This window comes from Myxine glutinosa, chromosome 7 (assembly GCF_964187855.1).
Source record: "Myxine glutinosa chromosome 7, kmMyxGlut1.1, whole genome shotgun sequence".
In the NCBI taxonomy this organism is placed as follows: Eukaryota; Metazoa; Chordata; class Myxini; order Myxiniformes; family Myxinidae; genus Myxine; species Myxine glutinosa.
This window is the reverse complement of record NC_136267.1, coordinates 159861490-159881884: the sequence shown is the minus strand read 5'-3', so window position 1 is coordinate 159881884 and position 20395 is coordinate 159861490. Positions and strand designations below refer to the sequence as shown.

General features: G+C 42.9%; 1 protein-coding gene across 1 annotated transcript in view; it reads right to left on the bottom strand.

Moving 5' to 3' along the window:
- LOC137430902 (histone deacetylase 4-like) overlaps positions 1 to 20395 on the bottom strand; it is a 500554-nt gene that overhangs the window by 96844 nt on the left and 383315 nt on the right. The window contains exon 20 of the mRNA XM_078782462.1: positions 13757 to 13854. Coding sequence (XP_078638588.1) covers positions 13757 to 13854 — 98 coding nt within the window. The remainder of the gene's footprint in view (positions 1 to 13756; positions 13855 to 20395) is intronic.

Below are 20395 nucleotides of genomic sequence, written 5' to 3'. Positions count from 1 at the left end.
AAAACCACCAGTGTCATCCGAATCTGTAACTTTTTGAAAATTAATCAAGGAGAAGATTGTCATGGGGACCGCAAGGCTAACCCCGGCTCTAGCAGGGAAAATGGCCTTAAAATGCATGTTGTTGTTGTTGTAATCAAGTAATTAATCGAAAAATTAAATAATTAATCGATTAATTGATTAACCAATATACGAAAAAAATACCATTTACAGCCAAATTACTTGGTCATTGTCTTGTCCAAATATCAGCATCCTCGCTCAAAAGGTACCTGAGATATTGCCCAGATGAGAAGGAAATTAAATAAGTACTTAATCAATCGATAATAATTAAGTAATTCATTAATTTAATGATTAATCAAAAAGTAAAAAAAAATAGTTTTTTCTGAAGCATGTGTTCACTATTGTGACCACATTTCAGCTTCCTAGCACAAAGGATGGCTGAGATATCACCTGGACAAACAAGAAAACAAACAAATAAACAGTGAAAACTGAGTATGTTTATTCGGTGCGCGCCATCGCGTGGGACGACAATGTCATGCAGCGCCGGGAGATGGAATATGGAGGGGCGATGTACAATACAAGTTGCTCATTTAGAAATCGAAAGTACCCCAAATAATCAAAAAATCCTCGTTTTTTATTTCTCCTCTTCACTCTGCTTCTTGAAGAAGAAAAGTGTACAGTAAGAGATGATGAGTCTTCATTAAAATTAACAACATTACAAGAAATTGGACTGAATTAGGGAACAAAAAATGTCCTAAAAATGAACCAATACGAACCCTGTTATGAAACGTTTTAAGATTTTAATGCCGATTTAATTATGATATGTGCAGTACTCAAACATTTTATGAAAACTTTTTTTTATCAGTTATGATAGAGATTGAGATTATCTCTAAAAAGCTACATTGAAAGGTCCATTGCAATAAAATTGGTTTTCCACTTTATCTTTTTTTTCTGCAGGATGCTGAACGGCATGTGCATTCCTGTCACTTGACCTTCCTCTCAAAAGGTGGGGGAAAAATAAATGTGTGGTTTGTAAATGCGGAAAAGTTGGCTATTTAGAGCATACTCGTAGGCTACCCATCACCGATGGGTTTGTAGATGTATAACCTCAAATGAGCAATTTTTTGGAGCGTTTATTGGTAGAAATAGGAATTCAACATAAAGTGATGATGTGGACCATGGCACGTGGTACATGTTTACCTTATAGATCATGGTGGTCCTGTCAGAATAAAAACTATTAGTGATTTAAAAAAAAAAATGTTGTGCATAACACGACGCTTGTGAACTCCAAATGAACAAACGTTGCCATGGAAACAGCAACTTGGTGATTTCTAAAATTTGACCAATCAAATGCTTTACATGATGGAATGCGCACACTACAAATTTGGTTGATACATTTTCTAAATGTGGCCTAAAAGGTGTTTTACATGTTTCGGATGGCATTGACCTTGACTTTTGACTAATTTTGACCAGATTTTATGCACATATGCTACACATGCCGATAAATAAGCTGTGTAAGTTTAAATTTGATATCTTGAAACATTCCTGAGATTTGGCAATAATAAAAACACAAAAAAAATCCCATTTAGTTATAATGAGGTGAATTGTTGTCATGGACACAGTTTTCTCTTTTCCACGTGGGGCTTTTTCTATGTCGCTGGGACTTTTCTCTTTGACACATGGGACTTTTCTCTATGCTGCCAACCAAGATGAGCAGAACCTAAAAAAAGACAGAAAATTAATGAATTATATGTTGCACCATCTTAGCTTGGTACTGCGGCATTTACCAACAGGGGGGCCTTTTGATTATGGCTGGTGAACCTCACATGTTATTGCAGAAGGTCCTCAGAGAGAAGGTCTTGAGGATATACAGGGTCTTAAGGTCCTAAAGGGTCTTGAGAGTCTTCGAGGGTCTTAATGGTCGAAAAAGGACTTAATGGTCCGAAAGGGTATTAAGGTTATAAAGGGTTTTAAAAGTCTTAAGGGTCTTAGAGGTCTAAAGAGTCTTCAGGGTAAATAGTGTCTTTAAAGGTCTAAATGAGCTTAGGGGCATTAATGGTCTCATGGATCTAAAAGATTTGAGGGTTTTTATGGGTCTTATTTAGCCATAAATGTCTGTTAAGCTAAAGGGTCTTTGGGGTCTTAAGGTTCATATATGTCTGTCTTAAAGGGTCTTCAAGTGTCTTAGGGGTCTTTTGGGTTATTATGTGTCAAGAAAGTCTTAGGGGTATTAAGGGTCTTATGGTTATAAAGGGTTTAAAGGGTCTTCAGGGTATTGGATTGGTCTTCAGGCACACACACACACACACACACACACACACACACACACACACACACACAAACACACACACACACACACAATTGTGTAAATATGCAGACAGGTTGGTGGGCTCTCTCTTTTCTATTACTTTTCATCACATTTTGCTCCCACACTCAACCCTCCAACTCTCCCCAGAGGATACACACATTCTTCCAGTAAACCCCCCTTGGTTCAACTTCCAAATTCCAGGCTTGCCGCCCATCTGCACTGTTTTGTTCCTCTTTTATTCGACTTGTGGTACTGCCTCCTGGAGACGGTTCAATCCCACTCTTCCCTTCAAGGTGGAAGACGAAGTGCTGAAGAAGTGCCACTATGAAATGTTGCCCCCCATCCCTACCCACAATTCTCTCTATGCCCATTAGCCCTACCTAGAACACAACAGCCACTTATTTACAGGTTACTGTGTTCCCTTCCATCCTCTCGCTCGTCTTATATCATACCAAAACGTGGCCCCACTGCCTCACTGTCGCCATTTTGCCCTCTTCCACTCTGTCCCCCACTCTTTCCCAAGTCTCAATCTTGTATCCAAAAATATGGGAAATAAATAGAAAAAGACTCCGTGAAGCTAGTTATGCTGCTTTGGTATAATCTACCTAGTCAGTACCGTTTGTCGTTGCAATGTTTACAAAAAAGGCAGGAAAAAGTTAAACAGGATTAACACAAAGCTTTTTGGCTTTAAGAAATAAAACTTTTAGCTTGGCCACGTGGAGATTTTAACGACGACGTTCAAAATATAATCTGGACAACATATTGCGTGGCTGCTGGATGGATGGTATTTTATGGAATGTGGAGCAGATTAAGTGTGAAAAATGACAAGAAAACAGGAAGCTGTGAGGCAATTCAAAAATGAATGCCACAGGTCTTCCAACAATCATTTCATACGTTAGATTTATTGACGTTAGATCTACCGGACTATCATGATGGCTGAGCTGAGAATTACTCCTTAGAGAGCAAAACCCCTTAAATATCCCTAAGTAATGATGTTCACTCTGAGAGATATCGTGAATATATTGAATTAGAAACAGTTCATGTTGTAATATGACTGATTTAAACAAGTGGTAAAAAGTAAATAAAGTTTTTTTTGCAGTCGGAAGATGATCTTTAAGTTGAATGCAGAAGATGCAAATATTTCTTGAGAATTGCATTTTATGCTGAGGTCAGATTTTTTTTTTTTTTTTTTTTTGTATACAAGATCGAGGCTCGTGAAAGAGCGAACATTAATCACACAGAAAGACAAACAGACACATAAAACAAATAACATCGGGAGCGGTAGACAAGATGGGGAGAGAGGGGGAAGGACACAAACACAACATTTGAGAGCAGGGACCGAGAGACATGGAGACATCGAGAGATCTGTGGGAGGGAGAGGGCTTTGGGGGGGAGGCATGTGAAGGGGGGGAGGCATGTGAAGGGGGGGGGGGGGTGGGAGAGGTATAAACATATGGACACTGCCAGGATTTCCAGGAAAGAAGTTGGAATTTCAAACAAGGTGGATCTGGGGTGAATTAGTGGGGGTAGAAAAGATCAAGGTTATGGATGGGGGAAGATAAGAGATGGTGGTGAACAGCTGTTTTAAAGACCTGGAGGGAGGAGAGGGATTGAAGGGAGTGTGGGAGTTTGTTCCACAGGCGGGAGAAAAGAGGAATGAAAGAGTGAAGGTGAGCAGAGAGCCGAGATTTCGGCAGTTTAACCATCAGAGGGATGCTGGCAGATCTTGTGCGACCTGTAGGAATATTTGGGGGACAGAGCACAGAGAGAGCTGGGGGAGCAAGGCCGGAGAGGAGTCGGTAGAAGACAGAAAGGCCACCTACCTGCCTGCGGTGAGTGAGTGAAAGGCCCTCAGAGATAGCTTCATCGCGGGAGATTCCAATGATTTTGAAAGCTTTGGATTCAACAGCGTGAAGCCGAGCCAGGTGTGAGGCAGGAGCACCAGCCCATAGGGGAGAACAGTATTCCATTGAGCTGCGGATGAAAGCCTTGTATGTGGTGAGGAGCTCAGGTGTGCCGAGGAAGGACTTCGCACGACGGAGGATGCCCAGTCGGCGACTGGCTTTGGAGGCCAGCTTGGAAATGTGGTTTTCCCAAGAAAGATCATGGCAGATAGTGAGACCCAAAAGCTTGAGTGACAGAACTTCTTGGAGAGGATTGTTGAGAAAGTAGATGGGAGGGTTGTCCATTCGATCTTTTCGGAGAGACATAGTAAGAGAGTGAGATTTGTCAGGATTGAAAGACATGTTCCACTTGTTTGACCAGTCTGTGATTTTGTCCAGGTCTTCAGACTGCCGATCTGAGGGAAGAGGAATGGAGCGGCAGAGAGTGGAGTCATCAGCAAAGAGATAGAGAGGATTTTCCAGAGAGTCAGAGAGATCATTGATAAAGACCAGAAAAAGCACAGGGCCCAGCACACTTCCTTGGGGAACTCCAGCCTGAACAGGAAGGGGAGATGAGAGAAATCCATTCAGGGCCACACGTTGACTACGACCAGAGAGGAAGTCCGCAAGCCATGCATGGAGATTTCCATGGATACCATAGGAGGAGAGTTTGGTGAGCAGAGCTGGGTGCCAGACCGTATCAAAGGCCCTTGATATGTCAAGGGAGACAGCTCTGATTTCCTGTTTGGCATTGAGGACCTCCATCCATTGTTGAGACAGCAGAAGCAGCATGTCCAGAGTAGAGTGACCTGGTCTGAAACCAAATTGATGATCAGAGATCAAGCCATTGGAGAAGAGGAAAGATTTCATATCCGAAGCAATGATGGATTCCATGACTTTGCTGATAATTGGGAGCAGGCTGATTGGTCTGTAGTTGCAAGGATCTGTTTTTGCACCTTTTTTGTGTAAAGCGGTAATGTTAGCTGATTTCCAGGATGCTGGCAGATGACCTTGAGCAAAAGATAGGGTGAAAAGAACAGAGAGAGGGTGAGATAGAGCGGCATAGCAGGATTTTAGGACCCGTGGGCTGATGCCGTCTGGTCCAGTTGCAGAATCAGAATCAGATTTCGAAGGTTCTGAGCACAAACAATGCATATCTGTTTGGAAAACCTGTTTGGGTTATGCTCAAAAGTGTCCGCCTATCAATAAGAACAAGACTGTACAGTGCCTTCTGAAAGTATTCACACCCCTCGACTTTTTTCACATTTTGTCTTTTTGTCACTAATCTACGCATGATATCCCATAATGTTAACAAAAATACAAATTAATTACCCAAAAGCCGAGGCTGGATGCTGCCATGCTCAAGGAAGAAAGGGTAACTTGCGAGTTGTGCGAACAGATTGAATGGTGTTCTAAGGCATCCGAGTGTTTCAGGGGATGCTAAAGGGTCGTGGAGGCCTTCGAGACTACCATCCTTGATGTTGCCAGTTGGAACCCACCGTCAGGTAAAGAGGAACTTTGTCTCACAAGGGACACTGGATACCATTGACCAGAGTGGAATGGCCAGGCTTGATGACAGAACTGAGCTGTTCAGGGAGGTGAGGCATAAAACGGAACATTCACTGAGGGTGGACAAGGATGCCTGTTTGCGAGGAATCTGTGAAAAGGTAGAGCATCACCTGTGGTCAAGTGATTCTCGTCCTGCTTACAGAGGAATCCGTGCGTTGCATTCCTCCAAGCTTGCCCCTCAGTTAACTGCAGTTAGAGCGGAGGGTTGTGAGTTCTTGACAGGAGTCTGAAGTGAAGGCCCGCAGGGTTGGTTACTTTGAGCGGATTTACCAAGCTGACCCACCAGCTGTTGAGTCCCACCTTCATTTGTGGAAACGGGCTGCATTGAACCAGTTGAAAGGGGGCAAAGCTCCTCAGATCTGTGGCATCCATGCTGAGCTTCTCAAGACTGGTGGAAATTTTGTACTTGTGTTGTTGCATACAGTTCTGTGCTCTGTTTGGAGTACAGGTATCATCCCAACTGACTGGCTGAGGGGCCTTGCTGTCCCCCTCTGGAAAGGGAAGGGTGATCGCCAGGATGGCAACAACTACCGAGAGGTGACGCTACTTTCAGTGCTGGGCAAGGTGTTTGCTTGGATAATAATTATTGATCGGGTTCACCACCATCTGCTTGAGCACCAGCTCCCAGAGTAGTCTGGCTTTACAACAGAGGTAAACGATTCACCGTACCCTTACTCTTCAGGTCCTCAATGAATGCAGGTGAGAGTTTCAGCACGGGATGCTTGCAGCCTATGTTGATCTCTGCAAAGCGTTTGATTCAGTGAATCCTCTGGAGTCGGTCTTTGTGGGGTGCCACCAAAAAACTTTTCTGTTTTTTTCTTCTTTGATCCAATATGGCCGCCAGATCACGTGGCCGGTGACATCATACATTTACATTCTCCAATATAATTGTTGTGTAGATCACGCTCAAAGAATTTCAAACTAATCGGACTAAGCATTGTACTGGTCAAACTATGACATCATAATGAAGGGACCAATGACGTCATTGTTAACAGCACTTAATCTCCATGCGGAGTTCTTTACAATGAGCCATGCTATATTTTCTTCCATGGAGTGGTTTTGGAGATATATTATGTCCAAAGCTTTTCGATTTTTCTGAGATGGTGGCTGTACCACGTAACATATGACATCATAATTATCACCAAAGCTTTCTACACGAGTAGTTGCATACTATTGTGAAAATTCCGTGTCAATCGGACCAACGGTTGCCAAGAAAATGAATTCAAACAAGATGGCGCCCGTATCACGTGACCTATGGAGTCATAATTATCGTTAAAACATCTCCATGAGTAGACGCATAACTGTGGTGAAAGTTTTGTGTCAATTGGACAAATGTTTGCCGATAAAATGAATTTAAAAAATGCAGGCACGTACATAATGTATGTACGATGTACGTATGTAACTTATGAAGCCGATCGCTTAACCGCATTTTCGCTTCGCACATGCAGGGTAAAAATGGTTCTCTACAATCGGTTGGCCAACTGACGCAAAACTTTATACCTAAATGAGACTCCCTGTGGAGAATATATTTTTGCTACCTCTGACATAATAGGTCACATGGTATGGCAGCCATATTGGATTAAAGGAAAAAATTGGATATCATTTTCTCCGAAACTGCTCAACGAAAAAAAATGAAACTTGGCATATGTCATCAACTCCCCATGTGGTAGATAAGGTGATAACGACGATGTCAACGGTGAAGTGGTATTCCAGCCATAATTGGGTGAATTCAAATCTTGATCTGAAAAATCTGAAACTTCATATATATCATCTGTGACCTGATGTGAGTGAAGAATTAAATTTATGATGTTCATAACCCATGCCATGAAACTATGTGACATAATAGGGTGCATGGATGATACGGGTATACGGGCCATACCAGTAGTGGGTCATAATAGTAGCGTGTTCAGTTAACGAAGGAATTTTTGTTCAGAATGAATGCGCGAGGCGAGACGATGAGCTGTATGAGGGCCGGTCGAGTTGTTGTTGTTGTTTTCTTTCCATATCTCCTCCTTCACAGTTTTGTCTTTCACTTCTGTGATTGAGATTTTGCGGCTGTATCCAGCTTCTTCACTTCCTGTGTCCTCCCCTTGCTCTCATTCTTCCCCCATATTATTTATTTCTCCAATTTTCCCTCTATTTTTGTCCCTCTACTCTGCTGTTGATGTGTTTTCCCCTCCCTTCCTCTTTATACTGTTTTTTTTCTTCATTCTTCTATGTCCTGGTTCATGATGTGTTCTAGCTCCTCGACTCTGTATATGCAAAAAATATACATACAAATGCAATTGGAGTCGAAGTTGCCTTTGTATGCCGACTCTGTGGTGAAAATTTCTGCATAGTATGGTTGATCACCGACACCATTTGCTAAAACACATTCAAAATATTTTGAAACTGCGTAGCCTGGCTTGTACCTGGCAGTGATCCAGGATAGATGACAATAGAAATATCAATCAAACTACCTGAAACGATGGTTTTAGTGACTTTTATGGGGGGCGGAGAGGGGGGGGGCTGAGCTGAGACCTTCCCCACTGTACCGCTTCACTTCATCAGAAGTTTAGACTACCCTCTCCTCCCCGATCCCTACATGTTGAAATTGTTCCGCCATGCCCAAGTAATAAAGAACAGACAAAATTCCCATTGTCCCACAATCAATGTGTCTGTTCTCATGCCATCCAAATAACGTTAACACAACAAACAGCCTCATATATCTCCCTCTTTACACGTCGTCTAGTTATTATTACCAACTCATATCAGCCATAAGTTTTCTGCTGCATTACTCATGTCTATTCAAAGTATGATGGTTAAACTCAACAAAGCAGAAAAATCAATGAGCATTCATAAACGTGGACAATAACTCTTATTGTAACGTTCGCTAGTTACAATGACGTTTAAGGTTGGTGTTAGAGCTAATCTCGCCATTAACCTTCATGTGCATGAAATAAACACAAGACAGCTTAAAATTAACAAATGTTGGTAACTTAAAATAAACATCAATTTGTAAAGTATCAGCCGAACGCATTTCATCCACTGTGCTAGAAGTGACTCAGATTTTACTCACTTAACATTAGTATACATTGTACAATTAATTCACAAATATTGTGAAGACATCAGGAGATCACATACAAATGAAAGACTTGGCTGCACAAATATTTAGGCCAATTGGCTGCACAAAAAACAACAACAACATTTGCACGTGTGTATAGTGCATGTGTGCATGTGCTTTCTCAGAAACACTTACTGGCCAACATAAGGGCATAGCTTTGCAAAGAGCAAACTTATTGCTGTAATTAACAAATTACAGCAATAAGTATATTAACAAATTACATCCTATGATTATTTTGTTTAAATAATATGATTATTATTTATTATTAGATGAAGATTATATTAAATAATATATTATATTAAAATATAATATAAAAAACGAATGTAATAATAAAAAATATATACTATTATATAAAATTATATTTTATATGGAAGATTTTATATATAGAAGATATATAGAAGATATATAGAAGATTTAAGATTTAAGATAAGATTTAAGATAAGATTAAGATAAGATTAAGATAAGATAAGATAAAGATTAAGATAAGATAAGATTAAGATTAAGATAAAGATTAAGATAAGATAAGATTCTTTAAGATAAGATTTAAGATAAGATTAAGATAAGATTAAGATAAGATTAAGATTAAGATAAGATTAAGATAAGATAAGATTAAGATTAAGATAAAGATTAAGATAAGATAAGATTCTTTAAGATAAGATTTAAGATTTAAGATAAGATTTATATAGAAGATATATAGAAGATTTTAATTATAATATTATATAAAAATATAATATAAAATATAACATAAAAAACGAAATATAAAATATAATATAAAAATATAATATTAAAATATAATATATAAAACAAAAACGAAGATTATATTAAAAATAATATTATTATTATTCATTAGTGTATGTGCTTTCTCAGAAACACTTACTGGCCAACATAAGGGCATAGCTTTGCAAAGAGCAAACTTATTGCTGTAATTAACAAATCATTGCTGGCTTATAATATAAATTCCAGTTTGGTGAACTCAGGAAGAGCTGAATGTATTTATTGAAAGAAAATGCTGTCATGTGCTCGGCAGTGATTTATTGAATTATTTGAATTGTAAAATCTGCAAAAATAATTCACATGGATTCATCAAATGCTATTCTATTTATAAACGACGAGCAGAAACCCGTGGTAAAAAATACAACGATATAAAAAGGGGGAAAAAGGAAGGCTTTTAGGTTTAAAGAGCTCAAAAATAGGAGGTTATATATTTCTTAACGACAAATAACTTTTTTCCAAGAGCAATCGAGGCAGCGGTGTGTTGCGTGTACCCCGCCCGGGTTCAATTTATTGTCCGATTGAAAAAATGTAAAATTTTCCTTGAGGTTTAGATTAATTTGAAGTAACCTTTACTTAATACGTTTTTTGTCTGAGGAGAGTTTCCATGTTTCATGGTGGGGAAGATGGACAGACAGACAGCATTAGCTTGTCACATACATACACTACATGGCCAAAAGTATGCAGACACCCCTTCTAATTAGTGGATTCAGCTGTTTCAGCCACACCCATTGCTGACAGGTATATATAATCAAGCACACAACATGCAATCTCCATAGACAAGCATTGGCAGTCGAATAGGCCGTACTGATGAGCTCAGTGACTTTCAACGTGGCACCGTCATAGGATGCCACTTTTCCAACAAGTCAGTTCATCAAATTTCTGCCCTGCTAGAGCTGCCCTGGTCAACTGTAAGTGCTGTTATTGTGAAGTGGAAACGTCTTGGAGCAACAACAGCTCAGCCACAAAGTGGTAGACCACACAAGCTCACAGAATGGGACCGCTGAGTGCTGAAGCATGTAGCGCGTAAAAATGTCTGTCTTTGGTTGCAACACTTACGACCGAGTTCCAAACTGCCTCTGGAAGAAACATCAGCACAACAAATGTTCGTTGGGAGCTTCAGGAAATGGGTTTCCATGGCCGAGCAGCCGCACACAGGCCAAAGATCAACATGCACAATGCCAGGCGTCGCCTGGAGTGGTGTAAAGCTCACCGCCATTGGACTCTGGAGCAGTAGAAACGCGTTCTCTGGAGTGATGAATCACGCCTCACTTTCTGGCAGTCTGACAGACTAATCTGGGTTTGACGGATGCCAGTAGAACACTACCTATACGAATGCATAGTACCAGCTGTAACGTCTGGTGGAGGAGGAATAATGGTCTGGAGCTCTTTTTCATGGTTCGGGCTAGGCCCCTTAGTTGCAGTGAAGGGAAGTCTTCTAGATGATTACAATTAAAAACTACCGCATACAATGACATTCCAGATGATTGTGTGCTTCCAACTTTGTGGCAACAGTTTGATGAAGGCCCTTTCCTGTTTCAGCATGACAATGCCCCTGTGCACAAAGCGAGGTCCATACAGAAATGGTTTGTCGAGATCAGTGTGGAAGAACTTGACTGGCCTGCACAGAGCCATGACCTCAAACCCATAGAAAACCTATGGGATGAATTGGAACGCCAACAGTGAGCCAGGCCTAATCGCCCAACATCAGTGCCCGACGTCACTAATGCTATTGTGGCTGAATTGAAGCAAATCCCCACAGCAATGTTCCATCATCTAGTGGAAAGCCTTCCCAGAAGAGTGGAGGCTGTTATAGCAGCAAAGGAGGAGACCAACTCCATATTAATGCCCATGATTTTGGAATGAGATATTCGACGAACACATCTGGGTGTGATGTTCGGGTGTCCACATACTTTTGGCCATGTAGTGTGGGTATGTATGTGTGTGTGTATATATATATATATGTATATATATATATATATGTGTGTATATATATATATATATATATATATATATATATATATATATATATATGATGTCCACTCCAGAATCAGATGCATAATATGGCTGCCAAAGCAGTTTCTTGATTATTGGGCACAATCCTGGTCGGGGCATCACTCCTACGCAGGATACTCGAATGGCACATTCATCCCAGTAAGCTGGTACTCATTTCGCTGACCTCGGAAGGATGATAGGCTGAGTCAACCCCACCTGAAGTTAATTCAACGACCAAACGGGATTTGAAGCCAGCACCCTAACTGTTAAGCCAACACCATGCTTTGTGTGTATATATATATATATATATATATATATATATATATATATATATATATATATATATATATATGAGAGTGAATGAAAAAATGGAATTAAACTATTTTAAAGTGGTTGAACGAATAATGACAATTATTTATTTACAAATCAGATACACCGAGCATTCAAAGTATGTATGATGTTAATTTAGTGGACAATGAATAAAGTGAAATTATAAAACATTGCCAAACACACCCAATTTGAAGTAAGGAGTATGCTGCTTGTTGGTGAATAATTGTCAAAAAGCTTTGCTCTTTCGAATTCCAAGTTTTCATTCACGTCTGTAAAGATAACAGACATGCTCGGCGGTACTTTGACGGGGCACACTGGACAGTAAAAGTGAATTGCAGGAATGGAACAGTAAGGAGAAATGAGGGCCCAACCCAAAAGAGAAAAAAATAGAAACTTACAGAGAGGCCAGGCAGAGGCGGGCACTGGTGCACGCCAGGCAGGCCAGAGCGATCAGGGCCGGCTCACATCAAACAGAGCGGAGCTCAGAGTGCGGAGCAGCCGACGGCATGACTGTTTCCAATTACCGCCTCTGACTGACCGTGTGCTACGTCAAAGACACTTGCGAGAAGGCACTCTGTATCCTTCTGGATCTCATTACATTCAATTATCTTATCTTTCTTCATCTCCGAAAATGGCCCTTGGGTTACCACTCGGTGATATGCACGACTTGCCTTTGCTTTGCTTCGGGACTTGCGGTTGAGCTTCGCTAACCTGCCAAATCCGTTTTGGTCCCCTGTGTCACTGGTTCGGAAACCCAGGCCGCATTTCGATTCTGCGCCACTCCCTCATTTTCACTGCTTCGACCTTTCTCTTTACGGAAGTATAATATGTGTGGATGCTTAGCTTTGAATGAAATGCTTTCATTTGCCGCAATTCCCAGTGGAGAGAACTCTCCGCGTAGTTAAAGCAAACGGTAGTGCAAGGTGGTGGAAATCAACTGGATGACAGACAACTAGAAAAATAATAATTTGAGTGCATGCAGATTTATATAATTACCTTCAAGAATATTTAATTTATCCAGTTGCACACTTTTATCAAAGGTGCATCCTTACAATTCCAGCCACATAACTGAAATAGTGTTGATATGAAGATATATTACTATAACAACAGGAGTTATATGGAGTATGCATTGTCGTAACAGGGTTACACAAAACACGAGAGTAAGCGAAGCAGCTTAGCCTTCTGTAAATCCCCTTTGAGGATGTGGTTTCCACCAAAATCAGGTGTTCTACAGAAATGAAATGGATCACCTTTGATACTGGAAGCTATGAATCAAACATAATCGGAACCGCCGGCTTACATGTGGAAATAGAAATCTCTTGAGTGCTTCAATAGCAAGGCCTTCACCTGTTCTTTGTTATATATCTGGATGGTGGGAATTTTGTTATGTCACTGGTGTTGTACCTTAAGCTATGCCCCTTGGAGAGAAAGAAATGGTGAAGAGTTCTTGTGTGAATGTGAAACTGAAATCATGGATAGTTACCGCTGAGTTGGTCACACAAATGCCACAATTACTTTGGAAGGGAATCATGTTATAACACAGGGTTTCTGTTAGACATTACTGATGATAACGATAAGAGAGGACACAAGGAAATAACGATATGTTTACATTCTCAAAAACCAGAGGCCTTCCTGGTGGCTGGAACTGTGCTTAATAAAGGATGTCAATTCGAGTCCTATGGTACTAATATGCAGAGAGCTGTGGACAGGTGTGGTATGACAAATGATACTTGCCATGCCTGGGTTAGTGCACATAAAACAGCACATGACATTTATAATATTTGTGTAGATTAGTCATACCTAAAGGCAGCCAAGTACTCAGGATCTCCCATGGGTGGGTCCAAAACTCCAGTCCATGCCATGTTTACATTGAACCCTACTCCGTCACCCACCCCAACCTGGGCAACACATACAGGCAGAAGAGGTGGATGGAAACAGGTTTGCGTGAGGGGTAGAAGAGAGGGGCGGGGGTGAGGAGTGGGAAGGGGTGGAAACAAAAGTGAGAAAGAATTGGTCAGAACAGGAATTTCTTTCATAAAAGAAACTTCCTGAAAATACATCGAGACAATTGAATTGTTTTCTAATGGTGCCTGTAAATATTGTATTCTTCATATTGTCTTTTAGCTATCTTGTCCACAGAACAGATTTATCATGTAAAAAAAACAACAACTATAGAGCATCTCAAAATGCAAAGCACATCTGTGTCCATTTTGTTCTCTTCCAAGTAAACGAAGAAAGCAACAGCTAAAAATAAAATATAAGTTTTATTGATTAGTGTTCTCCATAATATTATAAATAAAGGTTTGTTGAAAATTTGGCAAAAGCTCAAATGGTAAAAAGGTTATGGCCTGGACAGACACACTGATGCTCAAATGGTAAAAAATAAAGAAATACAGAAGCGATTAAGGAAATCCGGCCGTCTTGTGCTGACGCGCTGCGGACAGGCTGACAAGGCCTATTTCTAGACGCTGTGATACCTTTGACATTTTGAGCCAATTATTAATCAGTCTCCTAAATTATCTCATAATAAGTGTTTGTTGAAAATTTGATGGCAAAAGCTCAAATGGTAAAAAGGTTATGGCCTGGACAGACACACTGAACCTCAAATGGTAAAAAATAAAGAAATACAGAAGCGATTAAGGAAATCCGACCGTCTTGTGCTGACGCGCTGCGGACAGGCTGACAAGGCCTATTTCTACACACTGTGATTCCTTTGACATTTTGAGCCAATTATTAATCAGTCTCCTCAATTATCTCATAATAAGGGCTTGTTGAAAATTTGATGACAAAAGCTCAAATGTTAAAAACGTTATGCCTTGGACACAGACACAGACACACACACACACACACACGTAACGTGTGTACGTACGTACACATACACACACACACACACACACACACACACTAAATTAGTCCAGGCCATGAACTTTGCCTCTGATAGAGTGATGCCCAGGGTGTGGCCTCAGGTGGTAAGGAGTTAGGAGGGTATTATGGCAAATACAGGTTCGTGGGACGCTGCAGCTCGTCTTGTCTATCTCCACTAACGTCGTGTGCGCATTCCCAAAAGTACATGCACAGGTGTGGAATTATATATAAGAACTCGAATATAACTTGGCGGTTATCACTCCTTCCCATTTACATCTCTGCATTAATGATACAATGGATGATCACAGGAAATTCCCCAAAAAATAAACAAAGAACATATTTCACACATGAGCCCTTCACTTTCCATGGAGCCTGTTTTCATGCTACCGTAAAAATAATCATTGAGAAATTGTGGAATATTGCTCCCAATGCAGCCCCAATCCTGTAGGAATCCTGTACCATACATCATTGTACATGTTATATATTGGTGACCATTCTTACGTTGGTGGTAATCTCCTTTAGTGGGTGTGAAAAGGTGGAGTGGATCTCTGTCTGGGCCCAATATATCCACCTCATTTTAATAGGATCACGTTTCGAGGAACAAGTTGTGATGTTATTGGAGGAACAAGGAACAAGTTGTTTCGAGGTTTCAAGGAACAAGTTGTGATGTTATTGGAGCTTGTTCCTTCTCCATATCTTTGTTCAAGGGCTCTTTTAAGGATTGTCACTGAATCCCAGACGGCTGCGCTTGTCTTTCGTTTGTCGGAACATGTTATTGTACCTCTTTCAAAATCCTCATGAAGTTCGGCTTTATCATTGGTCCTGGTACTTGGATCCTGATTTCAGATCCTGGTGCTTGGACGTTTTTCTAACTTCCACGTTATTCAGGCTAAACTCCCTGGGCACTACCACTTCAATTAGCAAAGGCGTCTTTTCAATTTTGTATCTGATCATTAGCTCCATCTCATTGCCTGGTGTTCAATGTTCACGTTGGATGGGATGGCCCAGGAATATTTGACCATCATATCCTCGTTTTAGATGGCTGCTTTTGGTTCGTGCTTCCATTAATTTTCTGGGGTTGCGTTATCTACGTTTTTGCAGAAAGGCCGGTCAATTTATCTGCATACATTGTTCGGCCTTTGTATATACAATTATTCTGATGTAAGTGCTTTGTATCCCTAGAGATTATGTGACTGCAGGTTCTGTTTCAACTTACCAGAACCTGAACTCGTCGTTTTCACTCTGGCCTGCCATTTTCTTAAAATCAGTTGTGTACTGTCCTTGATCTCGGCCATTTATTATTACTTGGGCTTCATTCCATTTCAGAATTCCATTTCTTAGCTACTCTAGTTAGCCTTTGTATCCATTCCCAATCTTTTTAAAATTCCCTTGCTTTATCATTCTTTTTAAAAAAAATGGAAATCACCCCAAAAAATGCATTAAGCCACTCCAGGTAAGGGGCTAATGGAAGGTTAGAAAAACGTAAGGATAAAGCAAAACAAAATAAAAATAAATAAACAAATAAAGAAAAAATAACAAGAAAACATCCAAGACACAGGAAGTAGCAGAAATCAGTTAAAATGTGATTAAACCTCAACAATCACTGACATATGACTGTTGGTATACGAATCCAGATTCAGCCTATCAGTGGGATCAGAAAACATTTTTCGGCCTGGCGGAGGTATGCGCTCTACCGAGTGCTGTTCTAGTTAGCATTGCAATCTTCCTTTTTTTTTTTACATCTACCACCTCAGGTGGATGGACGTTATGTTTTCACCCCTCTCTGTTTTTTTCTGTGAGAAGGATATCTCAAAAAGTTATGGACGGATTCGGCTGAAACTTGGGAAAGAGGTTGGTTTCCACAAAAGTGGAAATTTTGTCATGCAAATGTGAAATTGTTTCATCAGTGATCTTCTCGTGAAGATACTTCAGTAAAGAGGAAGATTGAATGAATGAACCACTATATGTATGTATATATTGTTGCGGATTTGAGAATCCTTTGTTGTAAATATCACCCTCTGTAAATAGTGTAATGATCCTTGTAAATACCTCCGTTAAGTGTAAAGGTCAAAGGTCGTCCCCTTAGTTAATCCATTGCAAGCACGTAGGCCACCATATATCCTTCTAAATAGTTATTTCTTATTCTATGTAGTTAAGGCTCTGTTTCCCACTAGTTGACCCTGCATTGCACCGAATTGAAATAAGATAGGATCCCTCCGACGCCCCCATGGCCTCTTCAAAGTGCCAGTAACTTTGGGCGGTTTTCTTCACCCCAAGACTCCATTACGCACGCGGTCAACTCGGGGGAGAAGGGCATGGCCGGCCCATCATCTTCAGGATGTGGAGACAGGAAGCCCTTGCGCCCAACCAGGACTCGGTGGGCACGGCTTGGTAAGGTGTGGTCATGGCTTGGTAGGGCGTGGCTATATAACCCGTGGGGGGAGAGCCCTTACCAGCAGATGACCGAAGCAGATGACCGAGGAAGCCCCACCAGCGGATGACCGAGGAAGCCCCCACGAGCAGATGAGTAAGGAGTCCACCACAGCGGAATCCACCGCAGCTTTGAGACCACCACAGTTTTGACCACCGCAGCTTTGAGCTTTGACGGCAGTTGCGGCCGCGAAGCAACGCCGCCGTGCGAACACGCTTGAGGAGGGCCGGCGGCTGCTCACCTCGAGCCGCGCGATCACACCAACTGGACCCGCATCCTTTCCGCCTGTGATCCCACCTCCTCGTCCGTCCAGCCATCCACCTCCTGCCATTCATTCCTGCTTCATTCACCGTGTAAGTCTGATTGTCGTCCATCCTTCGTGTTGTCCCTGGGAATAAGTAAGACTGTATAGATAAGTTAGTATTGCACTGTGTCTCCTTCCTCTTCTGTAAATTATTTTCGTATTCTTCCTTCTTCCTTGGTTTCTTTGGTCTTGTAAATATTAGTAATAAATCCCTGTTCTTCCTACCTTGCCTTTTCCTTTACATCCGTTTCGTTTTTGTGATTTCCCCATTGAATACCTGTAGCACGATTTGACCAACCTTTAGGATCGGGTGTAGTATTGCTAATGGTTCGAACCGCGGCTGCTAATCCGCTCGGCAAATAACATCTTGTCCGCGGTCTCGAACGAGGTTGCTCACCTGCCTCTCTGGAGGGAGCTGGGCAGCTTCAGGACTCACGTCAGTCAGTCACAGACAAAGGGATTAAATCCCCCTTGGTAAGGGGAAAAGGGGCCGACGGTGAGATCCGCAACAATTGGTAGTCAGGAGTTGGGATTCGAAACTGGGACTAAATTTATTTAGCCCAAATTTTGGACACCAATTGTACTATTGGCCGCAACAATTGGTGTCAGGAGCGAGATTCGGACCTGAAGTGCGCTTAGCGCACTCAAAATTACGAGTGGCCCAAAATTTTATTTTATAACATCCAAATTTTAAAAATCGTGCCGTGGATGATCAAGGCGATCAGGTGCCGGTGGGGTAGACATAGAAGGGGTAGAAGCAACCCAGGACCCCAGGGAAATGTATATGGGGGAGAGAGAGGAGGAGAGCAATGAGGATGTGGTTGCGGGGGTATCAGGTGCACAAGATGGCGCCCTCGCGCACGAGGTTTCAGGTGCACAAAATGGCGCCTTGCACGAGCGCACGGTAGCCGCGCCCGCTGTACCACTACCAGCGGGCTTTGATGTGGGGGACTTCGTGGCACAATTCACCGCGATGCTGAGAGAGGAAATGGGAAACCAACTTGTGGGATTGAGGGCTGATAGTGAGAAAATGGCAAGCAGAATGATTGGAGCAATGAGGGCCAATGGAAAGCAATTGAGAAACCAAATTAAAGAAATTAGTGAGGGGTTGGCAAGGGGGCAAGCCGCATATGAGGTGAGGGAAGCCGAGAGGGAGGTTGACCGCAGGTTGAGCGGGAGGGGCACACGGGTGCATGACGAGGTAACGTGACTCGAGGAGCGTAGGTTGAGCGAAATGGAGAAAAGCACAGGTAACTGGACCGGGGTAGACATGGCGACCCGGGGTATGGAAAAGCCGGCGACCGCCGAGGTAGAAAAGGAAATTTTATTCGGACCAGCGGTCGTCGAGGTGAATAAAGAAATTAAGTCTGAATCATTCGAAGCAGTAGTGGAAATTGGAATTGGAGAGACCGGGGACTTCGAAAAGCCCTCGCGGCAGGGAAAGATGGAAAATGTGCAAAGTCCCTGCTCAAATCATGATGCTGTGCTTAATAACACCAATGAAAGTTTGCAGGTGGTGTTGGAGTGAAGGAGAAGAATCCCCCAGGTGAGTCGTGCTGTATATTGTGCGGGGAGATTTTGCAGGAGGATGTTTGGCGACAAAATAATTTTCGCGCGCTTGGGATCGAGAAAGCATCCGGGCGTTGGTGAAGGGCCCCCTGTGAGTGGTGTGAGTGGAAATGGCGCGCTTGTGGAAAAGAAGTGTGCATCGGGGAATGAGCATGTTACAAAGCGCGAGTGTGGAACTGAGTGCGAGCGAGAATGCACGTCGGAGTGTACGGAGTGTGACACGGAGAGTGAGTTGGTGGTGGCACAGGTGCGAAAGGGCACATCGGAGCGCGAGTGTGAAACCGAGTGCGAGCGAGAATGCACGTCGGGGTGTACGGAGTGTGACACGGAGAGTAAGGTGGTGGTGGAACGTGTGCGAGAGTGTACACCTGAGTTAGTGGTGGCGCGTGTGCGGGAGGGCGCACCGAAGCACGTGATCGGGTGTGCAAAAGAGTGCACACCCATGGTTGTCACAGAGGATGTGACCGAGGAGCGGGTGCGAGGATGCACGCTTGGGATGAGTGTGCGAGGAAGCACACCTGAGTTGGTTGTGGCGCAGGTGTGGGAGAGCCCATGGAAGCGCGTGAGTGGGTGGATGCAAGAGTGCACGCCCATGGTGAGTGTTATGGAGGACGTAATGGAGGAGAGGTGTGGAACGAAGTGTGCGAACGACGAGTGTGCACAAGAGGGTGCGCGAGAGGTGTGGTGTGTAACAGGGAGTGCGGTGGTGGAATGGACGGAGTGTGTGGAATGTACGGGCGGCGTTGGAACGCCGGGTTTGGTGAGTGTGAAAAGGGTCGCGTGTGCGTGTGAGCATGCGAGTAAGGCATTGACGTGGACCGGAGCAGCATTTAGGGCGACGGATAGCCGAGGCGAGCACTCGGGGCGCGGTGCGCTTTGTTGGATGTGAGGCCCGGTGCTGCGTCGCTTCTCTTCGAAGCGTCGTTGCCGATTCGGGCCTGGCCCCGCCCCGTACGGTCGAGTCCGGGCCTCGCCGGGCAAGGCGACCGGTCTGGTTCAAGGGCAGGTAAGAGGAAGCGGACAGTGCCCCCTTGTGGGGACGGGGTTCCGACCGGGCCGGATCGAGCCATCGGGCCGGGGACCGGAAGGTTCCGCGCCGAGATGGTGCGTGGAATCTCGGCCCGACCAAACCGCCTCCCCTGAACCGAATGCCGGACGGATTCAATCTGCAGGCGACCAAACCACCCGAATTCATTGCTCGGCTTTGCGAAGCCGAGTTTTAATGAGGTAACGACGCACCGAGGCTCAGATATAGCGGACTGTGATGATA